Here is a 26,181-nt window from a genome sequence, read left to right as displayed (position 1 = left end):
ATAAAAATTCATAATATAATTTTGAGAAAATAGTACTTTCATACACAAAATTCAATATATCTTGTAAATTATAATAAATAAGAAGTATGTAAGAACATAATTTATAGACAATTTTATTATATTTAAAATATATTATATAACAAATATTAATTTTCCTAATTGTAAATGATTTATATATGAAAATGTAAAATATATCATTAAATTATGAATGAATTAATATACTCAAATTTCAAATTCAAGTCGGCACGGGTTAACCTTAATAGATTGACTTAAAATTTTTTGTAGTTCATTTTTTTAGGCATAAACACAAATTAAGTGGGTGAGACTAACAAAAATGCAAAAAAAAAAAAATTATAATTAAATAAGGGACACCCTAATATATATATATATATACAAAACTAAGCTAAATAAATACAAAACAAACTAATTTAGTCAATAATACATAGTTAATGTTACATGATGTAAGAAGTACATTTTGAATCTAACTTTAATAAGTAAGCAAACATTTAACTTTTTTTTTATGAAAAAATTGTACGAATAATTTATTAGAAACATTGTATTTAGTATATAAAATAATTTAAATAAATTATCAAAAACTTCACAAACTAAGGAAAATGCTCAGCAATTGATAATATAAATACAGCACTCTCGAAATATATTAGATTACAAGGTAATAAATACCTATAAGAGTTTCAGATGGATAACAATTAAAACATGGCACGTTCAAATTAAATTTGACGAAGTAGTTGATGGATTTTCCCCAAAGTTCGGATTTATTGAACTGACATAATGTGACAGGTGGTGATAACATTGACCTATTAAATATATATAAATAAATATTAAATGTATTTACACACACACACCCATATACATACACACATAGATGTATGTATTTGTGTATAATATATATATATATATGTGTGTGTGTGTGTGTGTGTATAACTTATTAATATAGTGCTTTATTACTATGCGTAAGAGCAACATTTTGAACTACAATAAATAATAAACGAGAGTGAATAAATCATAAATCTTAAGTGTATCCAAGAAAATCTGGTAAGAATCTAAACTAGTTGAGTAAAATATGCATTTATAATTTGAATATTGATTTAGGATTAGAAAAAAAGCTTTCACGGATTGATATATATATTATAATACTCTTTAGTTCAGGTACATTCAAGTCTTCAGAAAATGTTTTCAAGTTTAAAATTCTGCAAATAATATTAAAATACTGTCGATTCTATAGTATTGTATTGTATTACCTTTGATTTTAAAACGTACATATAAGCCATATTATATTGTTAACATTTGTAACGCCTACGTAGACACAACCACTAGACGTCGCTGTGTAGTAATTTGTATTCAAGTTGATAAAAACAATTTTTGAACAATAAACACAACAGTTTTCCATTTTTGTAATCGTTTACATTTAACCATTTTTTAATTTAATACACTCCTCTGTTTTCATTAAAAAAAATACATTATTATAATAAGTTGAATGTAATTTTGATTAGAATATTTCAATTTGAAATATTGAAAAACCACCATACAATTATTTAACTTTCACTATTCTCACGAAAACATTTTCTACCCAGAACTTTCGAGTCCAAAATAACTCATGAAATATTTACTAAAATTGTCATGGCTTCATTTCTCGATATATTAACTTTTCTCATAATTTAATAATATAAAACAACCAAAAAACTAATGCGTAAAAAGTGGCTACTTTTAATGTTTTGTGCTGTATATTGTTTTTATCAATACAGATATTAAATTTGTGAAATCTGATATTATTTTACAAGTATCAAATCAAAAAAAATATATACATATACTTATATATATTTCAAAATTCCACGATTATATACTACCTATGAGACTATGATATAATATTACACAATTATGTTATTGACAAAATGTAACATTTTTTTTTTTGTTTTTTTTTTTTTTTTGGATTTCGGGTAACACGATGAATGTATTGGTTTTACCAAGAAATGTGTGTTTTTTTTTTGTATGTGTCTTTATAAACTATTTCAACTATTATGATTGCTCCGATCACTGCAATCATAAGAGATTCCTAATAGGAAATTTTGTCTAGTTGGTTCATCATTATACGATTTCCCAACGGTTTTCTACGATAGTTGCGAAAAACTGATGAACTGATGAAAAGTTATAATCAATTCAGCAGTATTTATGACATACCAGTTTTCAACGAAATTTAATTTTGGTTTTCATCGAAAATAAAAAATAAAAATGTAAAAATCACAAAGCCTTGAAATATTCGCTAAATACGTGTATCATCGTTTTTCTATATATGGTATAATTTTCAAAAGATTTTTCTGACTTATTTATTGAAATTTTAAATGTTTATGTTTTTATAGTTTTTTTTCGAAAATGTAGTCGAAATTCAATTCGAAAAATTAAATCTTAACTAAAATCACGAAAACCCACTAAATTATACTAGTTAAAAATGCATAGAACTTTATACTCCAAGTTTAAAAATTTAATTCAAGAATTTTTATAAGATTTTATTTAAAACCAAATATAAACAATTTTACTGGAAAGTCGCAAAAAATTTTATAATTGCTAAAAAATAAAATTTTGTAGAAACTGAATATTCCAACGAAATTTTCATTAATCCATAATAGCATTTGAATTAAAGACATTTCATAGTTTCACGATCAAATATTTTGATTATATTTCTGCTGTTTATTAGCACTTCAAATTTTACGATTTTTCCAAATTTGAAAATTCTTTTTGTTTCTGCAGAAGTTTGAACATTATTATACTAACCTACCTTATTAAGAAATTTAGTTCTAATACTACATCAATCATCTTTAGAAATATAAAATGATCCATCCGACCTCTTTCACTAAAAATCGTTTTTACAAGAACAATAGTACAATAGTTTCAAGCTTAGATAGGTCCGTATTTAGGGGGAGCACGGGTAGGCACATGACTAGGGGTGTCAAGTTTCAAGAGTGGCAAATTATTTTAGCAAAATTAATTTTAAAAATTATTTACTAATGAAAAAAAAAACAATAAAAAAAAGAAAATAGTATGTTTTATTATGTTACAAATTGTAAATTAAAAAAAAAATTGTATTTTTATTATATTATAATTTATTAATTAAAAAAAAGGAAATTGTATATTTTATTATTTTATAATTTGTTTAATTTTTTAATTAAAAAAAGTATTAAACGATTTTCATTTATAAGTTATATTTTAATATTAAATAATCTCGATTATGGACGAAATAATGTGTTAGGTATATTATTATTTTTTTTTTTTTTTTTTTTGGGGGGGCGACATAAATTATATGCCTGGGGGCGCCAAATTTTTAAATACGGGCCTGAGCTTAGAGATCAATTTATATTACTATCATTAATCTATTCCTGTATTCACCCGACCGTGAAGCCTCACCCAAACGAGGAGTTTCATGCCCGCTTTTTTTAACTGATTTAAACATCTCAATTTAAACGATATGTATTTTTATAAGTAAAATAAAATTAATATAAAACTTTAAACAAAACGTGAACAATAAATATAATATACATTGAATATCTAAATTTGGAGCCCTTTTTCGATGATATTACCCCTTTCTTTAGCCAAAATTACTTAAACTAAATCGTTGGGCTTCAACCGTTTGAGGCGCTTGGCGTCTCACGAGTTATCAAGAAGTTATTTAGCAGCAGCTACCTTAGGGTACAACCGTAGTTTGTTCACATCTATGTTGACGATGACAATACTAAAGTTTAAAGTGACAATAAATTACTATGGACTAAAAGAAAATAATATATTCTGTAAATGTCAGAAAGCAAAAAACTTATGCTATGATAGCTGTACATTAAGTTTGAAAAGAATGGAATCTGAAAATTATAACGTACAATTAATGTGTTGTTATACAGAAGTGTAAACAAAGAACGGGTTTAAAGCGTTTAATATGTTCTATTAGAATAGTTTAATTTTTATGAATAATATTTTTTTCCGATTCACCAATAATATAAAAAAATACATATTTATACATTACCATAGCATATCTGCAGACGTTTAAAGGAAAAAAATATAATGTTATTAGTAGAATTAATGTAAGAAATATCTTCAAAATCAAATTTACCTTTTAAATTTTACCTTTTTAAATTGTTCTCATAAGTAAAATTTCAAAACGTAAAAAATAATGAAACATGTTATCGTAACAAAAAATATAAAACGCCACTCATGAGTGATAGATTTAGAACTTATATTTTTATCGGCGGAACACTACTAAGAGGTATTAAAGCTTTTAAGATTTCTAGTATATTCCATAATGCTAGGTGAATTGCTAAGGTTATTTACGACATTTATCCGTCTATCCGTGTATTCAACAGACTGACTATCTTTAGTTATAGTTACTGACTGACGTGAACAATCTGTATAGCTGAATGGAAGTTACGACGTATTCTCTTATAAAATCTATTTTTTTCTTATATAAATTCTAATAAAATATCAAACGTCAAAAATAATCAAAAGCTTAATATGTTTTTGTGATTTTATTTTACAAATAAAACTTTATACGTATTACCTACGAACGAGAACATAAAAAAATTAAGAATATATAAAATATATTCTTGTGATGACACAAACATATTTTTTTCTGTTAACATTATTTTGATACGAAAATAACACCAAAAGTTTCTTTCTTATGGCTCAGTAGAACATAAATAATACGCAAAAGCTTATTTTTCGATTCTTACGTAATTTTTCTGAAAAATTTACTAATTCATATTTTATCAAGGAAATGTAACTGTTTCAATAACATTCTTTTTGATTAAATTTATAATTTTTTACATTTGAAAAAGATATTTGAAAGTAAGAAGCAAAAATAAATCTTAAGTTGTAATAATTTTAGTTTAAAATTTACAATAGTATAAATGTATAATAATACTTTATGTTTATGTAATTTTATCCAGGGACCAGAACCGTAACCAAAAAGAACCGGTACTGGAACCGGTTAACCTTTAAAATTTTGGAACCGTAACTGAAACCGGAACTTTATTTCTAAAAATGAAAAACCGTAACCTTAATTATAAAAGGGTTAATTTATGTTAGTTATTTAGACTAGTAAAACTATGGTAATAACTATTTTATTTGTCCATTTGTCAGTTCAGAAAAATAAAAGTCAAATCTTTTTATGTTTTTATTATTTTGTGTTGTAAACTGTAATAGTGTAATACATATAATAAGTAAATTTGTAATGTTATTATTATTATTATTATTTTTATAAGTTTATTGATATATTACAATTTACAATGAATATATCATCTATCTTGTCTATTAAGTACCTATTAAATATAATTCATGTTTATAAAAAATTTGTAGCAAAACGGTCGAACAATTTGTGAATCTGAAATAATGATACAATCAGCAATATTCGACTAATCTAGACTGTTATTACTTTATACATATAAGCATAATATTATTCTATGCAACGATAATTATTTATTAATAAATAGGTAAACCGTCTGTTTGTAACTTTCTAATATCTCGTAATTAATTTTGATAAGTAATACAATGAGATAATAAATTTAAAACTTTTTTCAATAGATCCACAACATTATTTACTTTGAATATTGAAAAAATTATAATTCGAAAAATCTAATCACCTGCTATCTAGCACTATAGACGATGATTCTACTGGATCCATAGTTAGCTTTTATTATAGTATATCATAATTTTATAATGTGTTATCGATTGTAGACGACAGGTATGAAAAAAGTGTGGTGTAAAGGACAACATTTGATGTATGTGACATACTTATTAATTGAGTGAGCACTTAGTGACGTAATAATTTTTTATTAGGCACCCAATTTTTTTTATAATGACGTATACGACATATTGTCGTTTATAACAATTTAATTCGTCGCTTATAGCATATTTTTTATGTAAACAAATGAGTGATATCTAACAAATAAGGAAAAAATGCGGTAAGTGATAACAATTTTTAGATTAGTTCAATTTAATTTTAACGATTGTGACAACTGGAGAGTTAAGAGCTTAAGAGATTTATAATAATTTAAACCTCAAAATAATTTATGATAACAATTATTACTTTTTATATTGATGATGATGAAAACAAAACAATTATCAAATTTGATTAAGAAACCGTGGATCACACGAGGTAACAATATTTAAGAGTTGTTGTTTTTTAATTTTAATTGTTATTAAAATTAAAAAGGATTTTTTTCGATTGTATTTCGATGTTATTTTAATATTTTGTTAATTTTATTGAACGAGTATTATTTTATTTATTTTTATTCAATTAACTGTAATATTTTATTTACTTTAGCCTAACGAGTTATTTTTTTTCTTAATTTTTATTTTTAAAAAAAATTAAAAATATCAATATAAATTTGAAAATAATAGTGCATTTCATTCAAATTTATTAAGAAAAAACTTGTTTAAATTGACGTATTATTCGTAATGACTTGGGTATGTGTCACTTAACAAAATTTTGAATGGCATGCAAAATTTTGAATGGCATTTGAAGCTTTTTTTTTTAGTAAATTACGAAGGTGATTAAAGTATAAGTAAGGAAATTAAAATTGTGATAACCACCAAGAAAATAATTTAAATACTTACAAAAGAATCAAAAAATTAATATAATCCTATTAAATTAAATTTATCTTAAGATTAATATAATAGACATAGGTATTTTCATAGGCGGAAATCGGAGTTTAAGGGGACTAAGCTCCCCAGAAATGTAAGGTACAGGTCTTAGCCCCCCTAGCGCTAAAAATTGTAAAGTGATTAAAAATACAATAATTATTCTAATTTTAAAATGCATTTTAATAAGTGAATTAAAAAAATATTCTGTGATAAAAATTAAATCACTGCATCAGTAATCCCACATAGCTATTGTCGTTTAAAAAAAAAAGCAAATTACAATAAAAAGGTAAATTATTTTAAAAACTTTTAGTTTACGCTATCGCATTACAAAAATAATTTATTAAACAAAACTACCAAAGAACTCAGATTTGGATAGAATAATTGACTAAAATAATTAAAACTTTAATAATAATAAGACGTATTGAAATTTATTGTGATTAGTAATAACAAGTCAACAAATGTTTTATACGATAAATTAAATAGGTAGTCGATCGGTATAATAATGGTGTTGACGAATCCCAATTCACAAGGTCACAAGTCACAAATATCCCTTGAAACAAAAAGTAACTCGTAGTAAAAATGTAAAAAAAGATTCAGTCAAATTATCATATAAATTTAATCATTAAAGAAAATATGATACCTAATTATTGATTTTATAAGATAAAAATATCAACAATTTAAAAATAATAAAATTAATCACACTTAAAATATTCAGTACTTACTTAATTATATCAATGAATTATACTGTCAAAATTTCTTTGTTTTTAAATCTGAAATAATAACGAAACTTTTAATATTTTAACTAAAATATTTAAATCATTACTTAGCCTTTATTTTACATTGTTTGATCTGTATTTGAATGATAATTGAGTTATTATTTATGTATAAATTATACATAATATAAAATAATAATTTAACTCTTTTAAAGATTTTTAAGCCCCAATAAAATCAGCATATTTATAACTTTGGCATATAGTGAATAATTTTCAAAGTCTTATCAAATTAGTTCTTTATCGACAAATTGTGAATTGTAATAATAATAAAAATGATAGGTAACAATAAATGATAGTAACGGAACATTAAAATCTTGTAAAACGTCCGAGTTCGCCCAGAAAATTCATGTGTCTGAATTATTAAAATCGCTAAAATATATACTGTACAGATCAATATAAAATCGAATAAATAAATATATATATATACATTAATACATTCGAATTGAATTTAATACCTAAGCTAATTTTTTTTTTTTTACTGTTAAACAATACGTATGACGTGCAACCATTGACTATAGATTGTACTATATTTCAAGATAGTAAAATAAATCATAATCCATACCCGATCTTTTAAAATTCTTCCGAAATCATAGATATGCCACGAGTTTTGGTCGGTAGGTAGAAGGTGATGGGTGCTTGTCGCTTGTCAGTAAAACGTAAACTGCTCCTCCGTAATCTTAAGTTCACCACGCCACTAGTTTTGTAACATTTTTCTTATACATAACGTAAATATCTGCAAACACTCGGACATTTGAATAATTCCAAATCTATATTCGAGGTGCCCTTTGAGAGTTTACTAATTCACACGCGTGCATCATTATGCATCATATATTCATGCGGTATACAAATCGGATTATATAATATTTTCTTATCCTCATAGGACATCCGACACATACGGTACAAGTGGAATACTGTATTTATATAACCATATTATGTGCGTATCATTCGCGAATTCTGGGTAATGCGCGTTAAAAACAAATATATACGTAGGTACACACAAATGCACAGAAATTATTATTATCCTTTCGGTAGGTATTTTAACGTGAAACACAAACCAATCAATCATTTTCGAACATCGTGCACGACCGTTCTGTCCGATGCATTTATTACTATCTATATTTTCATATGTACTACGACAATCGGACCACGCGTTTAACTCCTACAAAAATAGGTAATCTCTTTCGTCGATATATAGCGTTGACCTATTTTTCGTGTTTGAACAGAGAACCGGGCGAGATCTGTTCAACGTACTTGGCGTAGCGCTGACCCACATGTGATATAGAATCAACCGCTACACGAGATGGTATCAAATTCCCAAGCGAGACATATGAAATTAAAAACTAAATCGATTATGTTTACATCGAATTCCCGACAATAGATAGTTATTATTGTACGCTGTAGTACAGATAATCGATTTAGGATACACTCAATGAATTATAAAATGACCGATTTTTTTCCCTTCTACATTTTGGATTGAAAACCGTCAAATAATAAATAAATAGTAAAGTTAATAATTAATAAAAAATTATAACAAAGGGTAATATAAATGTATAATGTCTATAAATCAGTCATATCGTCATATACATAGTATAATATGTTTATTGAACGATATAATACTTAGCATTTGACAGTATAGATTAGGGGTCACCAGTTAATATTTTTCGAAGGCTTTATTGAAAATGTACATTTTTGGGTGTCATTAAAATTCAAAGCAAATATTTTTAAATTATTATATTGTAAAAATGTGTTGGCAAATTATGTATATATTAAGTCTCAAATGACGTTTAATGTTGAAAACATAAAAAAATAGCTACTGTTTGGTATAGGATTGTCATATTTTATTTAGCAAAAACCGGGACAAATTAATTTATTAATTTTCTTATATATATATATATATAACTTTTGCTGATATTTTGATTATACGATTATTAAAACGCACGTTATAATACTTTAAGCTAAACTAACCAATGTTCTTCGAGTGATATATTATACCATTCTTCAATGTGTTCTTTGAAATAGTTTTCGAACATTTTAAATTGTTCAAAAAAATTGTTTTTATCAATACAAATCGAATCATTCGATTTCGTTAGTCAATTACTCAACTTTTTATTTGATCATAACAATATTATTATGTTTTTTCGACTTGGAGTTATATAAAATACAAACCACATGACTTCTGAGCCGGACCTCATTTAAAGGGTAGTTTGAGGAGACAATAAAGCCCCTAAAATATTTAAGAGATGGCAAAGCTTTTACGGTAATTCTAAATAAAAACAAATCGATTTTTTCGCATTCTCAATGGAAAATTATTTATGAATGATAAATAAATAAAATTACATAAAGAATAAATGTAATAATATAGAATTATTTATATTATTTAGTAACGTATAAAAATAAATTAACAACTAATTATTTTCAAAAAATATTTGTTAACATGATTTTAAAATGTTTAATTCAAATAACTATTATTTCACACTTATTTGAGAATAATAATATATAAATTATGAATAATGGTGATCAATATAAATCATAAGCTTTATAAAGGGAAGCAAAGTCTAAGTAAAATAATATTCCATTTTTATTTAAGAACTTTAAACATTTAAATTTAATACTATTTTTATTAAAATCTAAAAATAATATGAAATTTATATCTATTGAAGAGTATTTTGTTTTACGAGGTATTTTATTCAGATAGATGTGTGGGTTCAATTTTGATTTGTACGGGAATGCGACATTCAGACCAAAGGGTACCTATCAATCGGTCTCATAAAAGACAATTTTCTGTAACTTTATTTAGATGATTAAAACTCGGTTATTATTTTTGATTTTATATTAATTAAAAATATTTTTTAATAGTGCAATGAAACAGGGAAAATTAATTTCGGGTGTAGCGAGCGACTTTTTAATGAATACCAATTGAAGACACTTATTTTAAGTTTTGCAATTCAAAAAAGAGAGATGGCAACATTTTTCTATCGCTAGATGGCTAAATCTTAAATATAACCTTTGCCCCTGAGCGGTCTAATAAAATAAAACAATATTATTCCGTCTACTCGGGCAAAAACTATCTGTTTTCAAATTCAACTTTTCTTCTTTTACAATCCGTAATCAAATAAAAACAAATTACGGACGGAAACAAATTTAAACGAAGCACGTAATAAACATAAACATGCACACAGGGTTGCCATGTATGCTCGGACACCCCCCCCCCCAAATGTTATAAATGGTGCCCAACATTTTAAGTCTAAGAGTATAGGGCCTTTAATATTTTAACTGGAGATGTTCAAATTAAATTAAATTTATTCTAACATTTTTAGTAAAAAATAAATGATGTTTCGAAATAGAAAAATAAAACGAAATGTTCTCAAATTTCGTGCAAACACTTATCATGATAATATAACACCTACAATTGACTAAAAATAAAAAATTCTCGTAACAGAAGCTATCTGAGAAAAATATTCAAGATTTAAGGAAAACATATTTATTAGGATTAGTATACCACGATATTAAATAAAAATTTAAAGTTATGTTCATATAATTATTTTTGCATTACAACTTATTAAACATGCCAACACTTTTTGTTGAGATAGGGCTCAAAAAAATTATAAGCACCCCCTGAAATACAGGTCTGCGCACGTCTATAGTAACAATGTTATACAATGGCAATAAATCGAAAAGGGTTGGTGGTAATTGACGAACTGGCGTTAACGCGTAATCGGCACATTCCGTAGACAGTTATTCACCGTTCAAACTTTAAAATATGCACGGCATATTTTTACATTTTTTTCTTGCCTGCGAGCCGGATAGAATTTGTCCGCGGCCCGCCATTTGATGACTGCTGATACAGATAAAAGAACATTTTTTAAGACAAAGGTCATTTTCCATTAGTTGGGTAAAAATATCCAAGTACCTAGTAGATAACACCAATTTTATTGGTTTGGTGAAATGGTTGTTCGATTTTACATTTGGCCGTGTCAAGGATGACAGTCGGATTAAATAATTTTACCGGTATCGCGCGAGCAATTCATTTCACATAGTAATAATAACAAAGCATACATTTAAATTGAAAAACTTTAAATTCCGTAGACTCGTATGGAGTACGGTCAAAGGAATAAATTAGAAAAATGGGGCTATACGACCCGTGGTTCATATCTATATGCAATATCAACCTAACGGTGTGCAATGTAGCACAAGTGTGTTTCGTGTGTAAGCAAATAACAATTATCCATTCAACGAACTGCCGTTGATCGGATTACGATAATGGGTCTCAGTGAGTGTTCAGAATTTTTTTTTATAGTAGTTAATTTTTTTAACGTTAATATAAATCTTTTTACAATTTACGAAATGGTATGGTATGAATACTTGTATTATTGTTATGCATATTATAGATATTTTATAATATTTTAAAGGAGAAGTTGATGGTACGCTACTCCAAATTTTTTTTTTTCTGTTACGTGGCATTTTAATGTCACATAGCTCGTCAAGTTTGACGAAACTATCCTCTGATATTATTTTAAATTTTTCATTTAAATTTTTACTTTGGTATAAATTAAATTTTGGCTTAGCATTTTTCTACCGATTGATTTAACGAATACCTTTGAAATCAAAAAACCTACACGTTCTAGATTTAGGTGACCAACTTGATTATTTTAAAATAAAACGCAATATGTGCAATAAGTTTCGTCAAATATTGATATATAAATTTATGTTTCACTGTGACTGTGTAATATAATAGAATAGGTAATGTTTTTTATTTTATAAATAAAATAAGATAAAAAAATGTAAAAAGACCATTTTGAGGTGGTTTAGATCTCCAAAACCAATCCATGGGCACGCTCTATATGAGGTTGTACGTAGGTACAATTAGACAGATTTTTTCCATGAACGTTGTTTAATATCAAGTCCATGGTGATCGAACGATTTCGAAATCTTTGCGACAAATTTATTGTAGATTATTTCGCTTATTATTCGATGAGAGAGTTGTGTATCTTTTTGCAGTGATTCGTCGGAAACATTATACAAAAGGGTGCGGCGAGAATGGTACGAAGGACAATATTCGAAACACTTATATTTTATTTATGTTTTTCTTTTTCTTTTTTTTTTCTTGCCCGTCCGCAAAATGCTTGCAATAAATTAGACCGGATGGGTTTTAAAAATTGTTTCCACAGCGTATGCGTTTGATGCGTGGAAATACAAATAACAGAAGGCTGCCAAGACTAAAATCATAGGCAATGGTTCAATTTAGTAACCTTGTATTGTGCGATATTGTGTAAATAAAAATGTGAACGGTATTGTTGTCGTGAGCACAACAGTAAAACTAAAGTAGAAAACATTTATAAACATAGTCTTTACTCGTGGTCTGAAAATATTTTTCTTTCCTGATCAACCAAATTTCAAATAATACGTTGAAAAACTGTCTTTTTTTCATTTTGCAAACAAAATTTTAGGATATTGAATATTTTGATAAAAAAAAAAAAAAAAAAAACGAAAAATTGGAAAAAAAATAATTATTACAATTTTTTTTTCATTCATTTTTAAGAATTAAATCACCCATAAAAAATATATCTATATTAAGTGCAGGTATCTATTGTTTTTGATATTTCAATTTGAATACACAAATTTTATTAAAATATTATTGTGCCAACTATTCAAAACGGAATTAAAGACTATTCCTGTTTTTTGCTAATTTAATAGACAAACTTGAAACAAAATCAAATCAAATTTATATAAGTAGGTTTTCAATTTTTGTTAGATTCCACTGAACATTTCAATAATAACGTACTAATACTTTGGTAAATTATTTAATATTTTGAACGTAATGTGTGTTTTGATAATTTGTTTTTATAAAATGTACTTATAATCAACTGATGGTTTTGTTGAGAATCTGGTAAAATATCATGCACGATAATGTATCTTGGGTGTAATAAATTAGCATTGTTTATTTTGTTTGCATTGACTATTGGTTAACATGTCTCTAAATCAATCTTGAACTTTTCTATTTATTATAATTATATGCACTGTTAGTTATCAAATGATTACGTGGTCACTATTTCATGATTATCAACAACCAAACGTCTCAATTTTCCTTCGCTTATTTTAGTAATGATCTCAAAAATAATGCTGTTCATACCATGTAGGATATCCGTACATATCATACAGTAGGTAGTCAATAAAATTATCTAAAAACTAGAAAACATACTTTTTGAATTGTTTTTGGTTGATGTATATGATTTCTATAATAATAAAATTAGTATTTCCACATGAAAAAAATTATTAAATAAATAATAAATTAATTTAGTTATTCAATTTTGTTTTAGAATATAAAAAAATATAGAAAAAATCTAATTCAATTAAAAATAAGATAATATTTTCCATACTGTTAATAGATTTTAAAAAACCATAATGTATAATTTTTACAAATTAGTTGTTGATAATGAGCAACATTATAAGAAATTCTTGTGAATAATTCAAAACATTTAACATTTATTTAAATCTCTAAATTTTAACTTTTATGAATCTAATATAGAATTATGTAAGCACAATGAAGCCATTTTATATCATAAAATGATGAAAAAATTAATTCATTAAGTAACCACTAAAAACCAATATTGACTCTAGTTCAAACAAGTGACTAATATTTAAAAAAATAAACAAACACATTAAAAGTATTGTAAATATACTTAAAATGGTATAATAAATGGTATTAACAAATATTAAGTATAAGAATAAATACTTATTAATATATAAATTAACATATTCTTAAATTATTTACAATGGAATAACTTACCATACTAGGAGTATAAAATTATATATAAATATATTTTATAAAATAATAATAATATACAATTATTTAGTTATGCTTTATAACTTAATTATTATTAAATAGTAAGTTTTATAAATTAATTTTATACTACAAGTGTATTTGTTGAAATATGCTTTTAGTTAATGTAGTGCCAGCAAGTTCTTTATTATTTTGGATCGCATACTGTACTTTTTCTCGTATGTCTGATCTACTCAAATCACCTCTCAAACTTAACAATCTAGTCATTTGATCCTCAGTTATATCAGGGTACATTTTTACAAGCGTGTGCAGATCCAAAGAAAGTATTTCAGAATCTTCACTTTTCAATACTTCAGATAACTTTATAACAGCATCAAAAGGTGAATCTTTATCACGTATTACTAAAGGTGCAACACGCATAAAAAATGATTTTAATTGATCAACTTCTTTGGTCATTTTATCAGCTGCTGTACGACGCTCTTCATATGTCTTGAAATTAATTTTTTTCTGTAACATAGCTATAATGTAGCGCCGTACTATTATATCCTGAGCTTCCAAAATTATATACTCCAAATTCTTAGGTTTTAAATGAGTATAATCCTGAAAATAATCTTCTAAGGTCACACAAATGGTTTCAATGGATATGAAGCTGGTTAGCCATTTTGAGGTTATCAAATCTTGAAAATGAATATCCAGATCAAGAAATGCTTCTTCTAAAAGAAATTGTGCTGCTTCATCTCTAAGATTTTGAAAAGTCTTAATTAATTTTTCATAAGCAGTACTCGACTGATCTTTAAAATCACTACTCCAATAATGTTGTTTCATTTCTAAGGCCAACTCAATAATTTGCAAACAGTTGTTGAGTACTGTGATTATACAATGTGTAAAAAATGGCACTTTGTCTCTATCCTCAAAGTGTTTTTTCTTAAACTCAATAACAGCCTCTTTATAAGATAATCCATACAAACTAACACTGTCCACACTTAATAATAATGCTTTATGCGTTAAGTGCTGGCTGATAGTTTTTGTGACTTGTAAATTTTGATCGATCATTTGAAATATAATAACTGGAGCCGCTGTATGAAAACATCCATCAGGACCAACTTCAGGTGAAGCGCCAGCATACCAATCATTCTTTTCGGTATCCAATGTTTTTAACATCCATTCTTTGTAATTGCCTTTGATATAATCCAAATATTTTGACTGTAAATCAAAAATAATTGATGATTTTAATAAAGAACCAACTTTACCAATATCTATATTCAATTCGGGATGCTTCATCAACTCAACTCCTGAATATGTATTAGTTACCCATGAAATAATTGTAACATACTCGTTACCTTCTAATCCATTTGATATAATATCTTCTAAATTTGCTGAAAGACTAGAATGGTACATATTAACAAATTTATCAAATATATTATATGAAGGTGGAAAACAAGGTACACAAAGAGTTTTAACAACTCGCAAATCTTCAAGTATTAATTGACGACATAGTTCCAGGTATGTTACAAGCCACATTTTATTGTCAGATCTTTCATTCACCTGAGTGCCTTCTATTCGTTGGTCAACCGATTTTTGGAGCACATCAAATGCCATTTCTTTCCATTTTTTTGGACGACCCGGAGGCAAAAATCCAGATTGCTTTTGGCGTTGTATAGCAAATATATCAGCACGCTCTTCTCTTTCTATTATACGCAGCACAGTTACAATTACCATAGGTTCTTTTCTAACAGTATTTAGTGTTCTACTTAATACTAATTTTATTTGTTTTTCCAGCATATTAGACATAACTTCAACGTCTTCAAAATATGCTTTGAGTAGTATTTTATCGCTAGGTGCTTGATTTGGTAACTTATGTACTTCAAACAGAAGATCATCTCTTGAGTTTTCAAGATCTATTAAACATTGGTGAGCATGTAAGAACTTTCCATCATTTATCCACTGTTTAGTTTTTTCGATGCTTTCGGGTACTGTAAATAAGTGTTTCATATTTTCATTAGCTGTTAAATATTGAGAATGTTGCATTTGCTTGGTACGGACATCTTGTAATTTGTACCCAAGAGATGGTAAGTTGATAAATGATTGTTTTGTCTGATTTAAAATTGATTTTACTTTATTAATGTCATCTAATGCATCTTTCAATTGTTCCATTCCAATTGTAACCCCGTCCAATTGACTTTGCATAGCTGTTTTTAACATAGCTTCTGTAGAAGTTTTCTTACGTGAAATACGATTCTTCAATTGTTCAACTTTCTCCAGCTGTCCTGGTTTTTTAAGCATATTGGTAAAATACTTTGTTGCAGCCAGTTTTGCATCTGTACCCAACTGATCTATATCCATATTTAATCAGTATAACAGCCTCTAGAAAAAACCAAGTACATCAAAAATGTTAGTATAAATATCAAATAAAATATATATAATACAAATGCATATTAATTTAGCTTAATATGTATATTTAATTTAATAATTCAAAGAAATACTTATAAATACTATAATAAATTATAGATGATGCATTTAATATTAAAATATACTAAATCCAAGAAATAAGTTAAATAATTCAACTATCTTATCTATTCTTATCAATAAAATCACAATTACTTTTAAATGAAAACATGAACTATATAATTATAAATTGAAATATCTAATATTACTAATATTATTTATTATCAAACTAATTTATGTGGTTTGTAATATATTTAATGTTTATGGTTATTAAGTTTTTAATTATATTTATTTTTTTTCGTAACACAAATATATTTTAAATAATTTAACTATTTATTATTTAATACTTAAGCATAAATACCTTCTCAAAATGTATATTGAAAATATTTTAAGTTTATTATTAAAAAATATTTTCAACTTAGTATGCGTTTTAGAAATAATATTCTCAAGAGATTGATCAACTTATAGTAGAAAAATAGTTTTTTCAAATAATTTATGGGAATAGTACCTAATAAAGATAATAATTACAAGCTAGAGCTGAAATTGTAGTTGTATAACAATAAATAACAATTGAAACAGTGTATAAATATAAAATGTTATTATAATGTTATGTACAATTTTAAATTCTCATGAACTATGTACCTATAGAATCTTACAAACAATAAATTACTATAGAAAATATGGTATTATAATGAAATATTTGAAGAAAAAAAAGTTGTAATCCAGTATGGGTTTTTTTTTTTTATCAAATTCAAATTATATCAGTTTGATTCAGTCTAACATTAAGTCAATTGAATTTGGTTTGGTCTAATTTAGTCTTCATTTAATTTAAATGGCTTTAGTTTAGTCTGTTAATTATTAAAAAAATTAAATGGTCTAGTTTGGTTTACTCAATATGTTAAACAAATTGGTTTAGCTTGGTTCATAATGTCAAATCATAATTCAGTTTAGTTTAATTTTCAGTTTAAGCATTGATTAATTGGTCCGGTCCAATCTATAAAAACATAGACTATGAAAATCACTATTACTTAACTTAACCTACTCCATTTAATAAAACAAGTTTTTTTTTAAAGTTTTATACAAAAAAATATGATATTTTCATAATATTGTACTCATATTAATATAATAATTAATACAATTGTTAATTATTATAAATTATAAATATTTTCTTTGTTATAATTGACATTGTTACAAATTACATACTTCCTATGTAATAATTTCTGATAAAGTCTTTGTTATTATCTTTGAATATGTATACACATACTATATCATATAAACTATTAGTAATATTATAAATATTTTTAATGTATATTTACATATATTTTAAAATATTTTAAATAAATCTACATAAATGTATTTTAAATATATATATATATATACAGGGGCAGATCCACAGTTCTCATACACAAAACTCATACTATTTCAATAGGTCACTTATTAAGACTGAAACTGGAGTGTAAATGTATACCTTGGAACAAGAAAAACACAATATGATCATATAATATGTGTTTTTAAGTATATTCATGATTAAATCATTGAAAACATTAACATTTATTTTATTTTATAGAGGTTTCCATTTAACACGAAATCTGGCATTGAGATATTTTACTGTACTATACAATTAAATCTGTGGCATCATTTGGAAGGTTGCGACTGAGGCATTATCTATAGTTGGTGGACATAAAAATAAAAAAATCGGCAAAAATATAATAAGTCTACAAGAGGCCAAATTTTGTCAACAAATATTGATTACAAGTCAACTGGCCTCCTAGATCCGCTTCTATATATACAAAATGATTTACAAGTAAATCTGTAGAATTATTAGGAAATAGAGAAAATAAGACCAAAAATAATAAATAGTATGCATACCTTTTGATAAAAATATTTAATTTTTACAACCTTATTTTGTATTAAAAAATAAGAAAAAATAAACAAAAGTTTCACATCTAAATAATAACAAAAATATATAAAATATAAATATTTTTATAAATATAAATATTAAATTAATAACTAATATAAGTAGACAAAAATAATAATTTTGCGAACTGTTATCTCTCAATAGTGATATCGTTTATCATATATCCAACTTGATATTAAACTTTGATTACGTTAGTACCACGATTATAAATTGGTTGAACTTACAATAACCTATCTATAATCGTGGTATATACTACAATGATATTGTCAAAGCATTTTATTGATAATCGTAACAAAATTACGGTATTGTTGATAACGTTAAATAAAAATCATTTAAATCATTATTTTCTATGTCCTATATCTATTTATATATATATATATATATATATATATATATATACTATGTCAAGTCCTGAAAAAAATAGCTGAAATAATAACAATAATGCCAATTATATCGACGTCTCTAAATCGGCGAAATTAATGTTGATTATTCGTTCATTATTTATTGTTGGTTAAATAAACGAACATTTTTTGGATCAAATCTTAACTATCTGATTGTTAAAAATATGAACACTAAATGTAAATAGTCCAAACTTTAAATTGTATTTAATATTGTTTTTGTTTAACGCTTATTTAGCTAATTATAACATTAATCTTTTCATATTCTTTAATCTGAACAATTAAATAATTGTTTTTATGTTTCGGCTTAGATTTTTAATCGGAATCAGTTAAAAAGTAGTTATTACATAAGACAATCTAACTGTATAGTTTTACTATTTATAAAATGTTATTATTATTTAAATTTTTTTAGATTGTTAATTATATCTTCATAATCTTAAAGAAAATGTCTTCCAACTATGCAGATGGTTTATCTCCATATGAATATAAAGGGAAAGTTGGTATGAAAGAGGTTAGCAAAATATTATTAACAAATGGTTAATATCATACAATTTTACATTTTTATCTTAAACTATTATTTTTTTTTTTAGGTTTTTGATCCACCGGATGTTTTACAACAAAAGATTTCATTACTTTCAGATTGGATTAAAGAATCTAAATATACAGTTTTTCATACTGGTGCTGGTATAAGTACATCTGCAGGTATACCTGATTTCAGGTAAATATATATTATGGTTAAAATCCGGAATAGGTTGTTTATCATTATTATAATTTTTAACATTTTTTATTGAATGAAAAGATTATAAATCGATCATGTCTGATTTCTTGGAACTTCAATATCAATAAATTAGGTATATCATAAATAAACATTTTCAAATATATTACTTTGTTAAATTATCAATTGTTAGTGCAGAAAATTTTATAATTTCTTGACTTGTACTATAACTGTAATTAGTATTTAATGACTTATATGCCATAGATAAAACCATAAAATAGACTATATTATATTATAATTTTAAATAGTAGTTATAAATTACAAATTACAATAAAAAAAAAAAAAAAAATTACTATTTAAATTTTTTATTTTTTTTCTATTACAAATTATAATATTACAATATAATATTTTAATGGCTTTATTTCATGAAAACTGATGGTAAACTATTTTAATTATTTTCATCTTTTAAGTAAATGAATCTACAATCAATTTTTTAAAAATGTATTAAAATTTGTCTTAAAAGATGTAGGTACATAATGTTACTATAATTTATTGATTTTTTTTCTTTTGTAATGTCTTATTTATAAAACATTTTACTTATTGTAAAATTTTCATATTTATTAAAAAAATCAGCGTAAGTTAAGTTAGTATATTGTAAATTATAATAATGAATAAAAGTTAATACTTATTTCTGGTATATATTTCTAATGTATTTTGTATTCCTATTAAAGATGAAGTTTAAAGATTTTTTTAATATTAAATTTACCTTTACTTAAAATTTTGTTTAATAATGAAATAATCTTAGAGGGCCAAAAGGTGTATGGACTTTAGAAAAAGAAGGAAAGAAACCAGAAATCAGCTTAGATTTTAATGATGCTAAACCAACACTAACACACATGGCAATCAAAAGTATGATTAACAAAGGTATAATCATGATTTTTCACTTTTTAATCTTATTGTTAAAATCTAAATTAATATTATATATGTATACTTAGAGTGTATTTAAAATATTTAATTTGCATCACCTTTTTTGCTAAAATGTTCTCTTATTTTTTTACTTCATATATTTTTTGTTGAAATTTACTCTGAATATTTTAATAATCTTCATAATACATATCCATTAATTAAAATATATATTATGATGTATAAAAAATATTTTATTATAATGTTTAAACAATTATAAAAATAAAAATGTAGTTTAACATTTTATTAAATAAATATTTTATTTATTTATTAATAATGATTAGTTGATTTTGATATAATAGATAATACATTTTTTTTTTTTTTTTTAATAATAATATTTATAAAATTTCATATAATACAAATGTATTCTTAGTACATTTGATTATTTAAGTTAGTAACAAGCTAATCTCATACTAATTACTTATTTGAAATATTTATTTTACTTAGTGTTATACTGTTAAATTGATTATTGTAAAAAATAATATGAACTAATATCACTAAAATTATAGATTGTTAATTTTTTTGTTAATTTTTAGGTAGATTTATTTTGACTGACAGACTTAAAGTAAATTTCAACTAAAAAGTTACATGGGTTGAAAAGAGAAAAATAATGGTCAATAAAAGGATTAATTTGTTTTAGTTAATATTTTATTGTTTTAATTTTAATTTAATTTTTAAATTGCTATATTTGGTAATGTTGATCATTATCATGGTATCACTACTAAGATTAATAATGATACAAAATAATCTCAATGAGAAAAAATAATTTATATTGAAATCATTTAAATTTTAAACATTGTAATAGCAAATATTTTTATCATAAATAATTTACTAATAGCAGGTGCAATTTCGTTTATTACCAGACTAATTATAACTTACAATAATATTTACATTTTAGATTATAAAAACAAAATAAAATTTTAATTTTATTAGACCAATTTAAGCCAAATTATTGCTCATATATACTTAGTTTTAACTATAATTTATAAATTTACTCAAACTAAGAGAACTGTATTTTTTAAATCCTATTCATAGTATGTCATATCTATAACTGAATTTATTTTATAAACTACTTAATATATTTAGGTTATGCTAAATATGTTGTCACTCAAAATATTGATGGTTTGCATCTAAAGTCAGGATTACTTCGTCAATATATTTCCGAAGTTCATGGAAATATGTTTACTATGAAATGTAATAAATGCAAAAGGTACATTTTTATTTAATTTCAGTTACTTTTATCTTATTACTAAAATATATTTATGAATTACAATTGGAGTGGAATAATTTAAGAAATTAAATTATGCATAACCATATATCTCTACGAAAATTCAATATATTCTAAAATTTTCTTTTATTCTATATAGTTTTTTTTTTTGCTTAAAAAGTTATGATGCCCATAAAAAAAATGGGTATTTTTTTATAATATCAATCATTTCATAAAGAACAAATGATAAATAATAATTTTACTGTTTTCTTTACATTTTAGGAGTTATGTAAGTAAAACAGCTGTAAAAACAGTTGGACAACTATGTTTAAACATAAAATGTATTGGAAAAAATAAGAGTGGTAACCAATGTCGAGGAGTTTTATACGATACAATACTAGACTGGGAACATCAATTACCTGTTGAAGAATTAGAGCTTGCCGAATTGCATTCTAAGTAAGAATGTATACATTTTTTAATTTATAACTATCTATATTTTTATAAGTATAATTTTTTTAAATTTGAGTTTTTTCTAAATAGTAAATATAAAAAAAATTTTTTACTGTAGGGATTTTTAATAATACACTATTTTATTTGATATACATTGGTTATAGTTAAATTGATTTTTAAATTAACATATTTTGATATAAATAACCAATTGTTAATTATTTTTAGGGATTCCCAAACTATCTTTTGTGACCCCTAAGGGAGTCACGACCCCAGGTTGAAAATCATTAGTCTACAGGATAAATAAATTCGTCTTCCTCATTAATAGTTATTATATTATATCTTTTCAAATGTCAGTAATCTGTGTTTGTTTTTTTTTTTTCGGTTCGATTTTACATTTTTAATTTCTAATATTATTTCGGAATATTTTTTTTAAGATAAATCGAATTCTGGTTTTTTTTCGCAATTAATTTGTTCAAACATATTTTGTTTAGTTAAGTTAACAATAATATTATTTAGAACTATACGCTTTTATTTTATTATTTTAATTTTTACAGAATGGCAGATTTATGCATTTGTTTGGGTACATCATTACAAATTCAACCAATAAATTTGGTTCCATTTAATGCGAAAAAAAATAAGGGAAAAGTTGTTATTTGCAATTTACAAAAAACAAAATGTGTAAGTGTTTGGTTCATAGTTATTTAATAAAATATTTATAGTATTACATGATGTTTTAATATAATAATATTTCATTATTTCATATAGGACCGTAAAGCAGATTTAGTTATTCATACATATGTAGATGATTTGATGCTATCTCTAATGAATCTACTTGAAGTAGATATTGAGAAATATGAAATTATAACAGATCCAACTAATTTAAACCACCAAATTACTGATTGGACAATTTATGAAAATGATTTAAAAAATATACGAGAAATGAGAAAAAATGCAATACAATTGAAAAAACGAAAAAAATCTGAAATCAAATCACTTGATCAGGAATCAGAAAATAATTTATTATCTAATAATACAATCCTTAAACCATCAAAAATTTCAAAACTGAGTAATATTGATAATATTTTAAAATAAGTCTTGATATTTATTAAATTTAAATAGTAAATTAGAGAATGAGTAATAATCTTTTTACAATTTTTAAAAAATTTTCTTCATTTCAATGTACATATTTTAAATTAGAAAAAACAATGGAACTCATAATAATAAAAAAGTACCTAAAACAAATTAAATATTGGTGGTATTAAAAGTAGGACATTTTATCAAATTTTTGGATATCAAAACACGTTTATATTCAATTAAAATACCTGAATATACAAATCATCTTCCAATTTAATGGGAAACACCATATCCAGAATTAAAAAATGTATTAACTGAGCTGGCTAGTTGAAATAAATTGCATATTATATCTGACAAACAAACGTCTCTCAAACATCAGCTATCATCAAACTAATTTAGACCTATGGCATATAAGTGTGTGATTATATCAGCAAACCTAAAATTTAAATCATTCAATATTTTCATAATACTTCTCTTTAAACTACTTTCATAGTATACAAATTCAACAGGAATAACCTCATTCATCATGAACTCAAGATATCATTAATCTAGGACAAAATCAAGAAATTTGCTTAAATACTTGTTACTAGACATAGTTATTCACCAACGTGATTGCTAAACAACTCCCTGATGACTCAAAAGACATCAGGTGCTTCAAACATTTGAAGTTCTACGATTAAGTTCAAATAATTTAAAAAAGAAATGAGTAATCTCATCGGAGAAACAACCCCAACTATATTTAGATATTCAATATATATTATATTTACTGTCTATATTTTAAGTATAGTTAACTTTTTTATATTCATTTCATTGAACAGTAGAACTTGATTATCCGTGGTACAAGGGGGGCCCTAGGGGCCATCTTCCCTTCCCAAGCCCGTACCGTATTTATAAAAAAATGTATATTGTTAACAAAAAATGCATATTATAATATGGACTATCATATGACATGCACAAGTATGTAGATAAAACCATAAATTTTTGATGGTTGAAAGGAGTTTTCCACACTTCTGAGACTAAAAACCTAGCTTCGTTCAACGATGGCTGAAAATAAACTATAAGTCTAATTAATGTGTATCATAAAGTAGATATTCCTGATCAAATAGAAAATATTATTGATATTTTTGCCAATTTTAAAAATAAGCGACTTGAATTTATGTTGTAAATTTTATTGTTTTCTTCTTGTTATAAGATTTTGTAAAAAACTTGGCCACCCCCTAATCAAGACTCTGGAGCCGCCACTGCGTAGTAATGGTGGGGAAGAATAACAGAGATAAATGAAAAATACGCTTTTTCGAGATTTTTATTAAAAAAATGTTGAAAAATGTATTATATTATATGCATATTAAATGTGTACAATGTTATGATAGTGTGTATTATGTACATAATATAAAAATACGTTCGTCCGACCTAATAAAATTTTTCATACGAACAATTTCAAACGACGATAATTTTGGAAGAGACGAGCACGGTTAATCGCGAACACGGATAATTGAGATACTGTTAATCGAGATTCCATAAAGACTTCTTATTGTATAAATTAAAATACGTAAGGTAGTTAAAAAATAGCCTATGGCTCTATAGTCGGGTGGATTATTTTATATTTCTAAAGATGTTGAACCAAATTTCTTAATAAAGTAGGTTAAATTTATAATCAGGTCCTAGAATTACCTATGTGAGCTATACATTTGTTTTAAATAACTAAAAAGTTAAATATGAAATTGTATGTTGCATATATTTTCATATTTCAATGTATAAGTACTATTTTGCTTTTTTAAGTCTTTTTCAGTTTCGTAGCGTTTAAAACATTTTTTCTTAATGTTAACAAGTAATTATAGTAGTATTAATATTTATATTTGTAATTAATTCATATTAATTAACTAATTTTTCTTCTATTGGTTTATATTATATATTTATTTGTATCATTTAGCGACGCGATCCGAGTTTTTATAATAAAAGTTTAAATTTTTTTTCTATACATGATACGTCTTTTTTAATAATAAATAAAAATTGTATACTTCTTTTCTACGTCCGATAGTAATGTATACATATGAAACGTGATCAACAACACAGGGAAATGAAAAAAAATACTCACTTTTGAAATGAAAATTTACAGATCTGCTCGACTTCATAATGGTGAATATCAGAGAAGAAAAAATGAAGATCTGGAAATTTTATTTATCAAGCCTAATATTAGACTATTTCTAAAAGCAAAACGTCTGGAGTGGATTGGTCACATTTGGGGAGCTGCCGAAAGTCTTACAAGAAACATCTTAACAAAAAATCCCTCAAAAAAACGACCAAGTGGGAGACCTCGTCAGAGATAGTTAGAAGGAAGTGAAGAAGGATATTTTAGATATCGATAACTCAAAACGACTGGATGACGCGATAGACCAGAATGGATGGAGATACTTGGTAGAAGCATGCAAAATGCCTCAACGGCTTGTATAGCATTAAAAAAATAAATAAAATGAAAATTGTTTTTTTCATGTTATATTTATTTTTGTATTTTTAGTGCATACTTAAGCGCTTATATAAATATTTTTAAGAGCATATTATTGAGCTTATAACTACTTTTTTTTTAGAGCAATAAGTTATGAGCTCTGCTTATAATATTCTAACTTTTGCAAAAAGAAAAAATCTAAAATTTCGAGTGCCAATAAACAGCACAAATTTAATTATTGTGAAAGTATGAAATGTCTTAAAAATGCTTATATAAGTACTTAATTAAAACCTATTTTCACTTAACATTGAGAAATAATCAGCTGAGTAATTTGTTGATTATAGCTATTGAAAGTGATATTTTTGCAAAAATCAT

At 24.9% G+C, this 26,181-nt stretch overlaps 2 protein-coding genes across 3 annotated transcripts; one reads left to right on the top strand and one right to left on the bottom strand.

The window, feature by feature from the left end:
• Positions 1–14,280: 14,280 nt before the first annotated feature.
• On the bottom strand, positions 14,281–18,550 carry LOC112681344 (exocyst complex component 3). Its single transcript, XM_025551611.1, has 2 exons — positions 18,508–18,550; positions 14,281–16,557 (listed from the first exon to the last, which is right to left on the bottom strand). The coding sequence occupies exon 2, from the start codon at positions 16,534–16,536 to the stop codon at positions 14,323–14,325; it is 2,214 nt and encodes a 737-aa protein (XP_025407396.1). The 5' UTR covers positions 16,537–16,557; positions 18,508–18,550; the 3' UTR covers positions 14,281–14,322.
• Positions 18,551–18,941: 391 nt separating this feature from the next.
• LOC112681351 (NAD-dependent protein deacetylase Sirt6) lies at positions 18,942–23,381 on the top strand. 2 transcript variants are annotated; one of them, XM_025551618.1, is made up of 8 exons: positions 18,942–19,134; positions 19,367–19,465; positions 19,545–19,672; positions 20,475–20,593; positions 21,719–21,842; positions 22,122–22,295; positions 22,844–22,967; positions 23,055–23,381. In XM_025551618.1, the coding sequence occupies exons 2-8, from the start codon at positions 19,400–19,402 to the stop codon at positions 23,379–23,381; spliced, it is 1,062 nt and encodes a 353-aa protein (XP_025407403.1). In that variant the 5' UTR covers positions 18,942–19,134; positions 19,367–19,399. The 2 variants fall into 2 exon arrangements, with proteins under 2 accessions (XP_025407403.1, XP_025407408.1); XM_025551623.1 differs by lacking the exon at positions 18,942–19,134 and adding an exon at positions 19,189–19,290.
• The last annotated feature ends 2,800 nt before the right edge of the window (positions 23,382–26,181 follow it).

This window comes from Sipha flava, unplaced genomic scaffold, assembly GCF_003268045.1.
Source record: "Sipha flava isolate LNK unplaced genomic scaffold, YSA_version1 102_pilon_pilon, whole genome shotgun sequence".
Classification (NCBI taxonomy): domain Eukaryota; kingdom Metazoa; phylum Arthropoda; class Insecta; order Hemiptera; family Aphididae; genus Sipha; species Sipha flava.
Note: the sequence above shows the minus strand (reverse complement) of the source record. Positions and strands in the feature narration are given on the sequence as shown.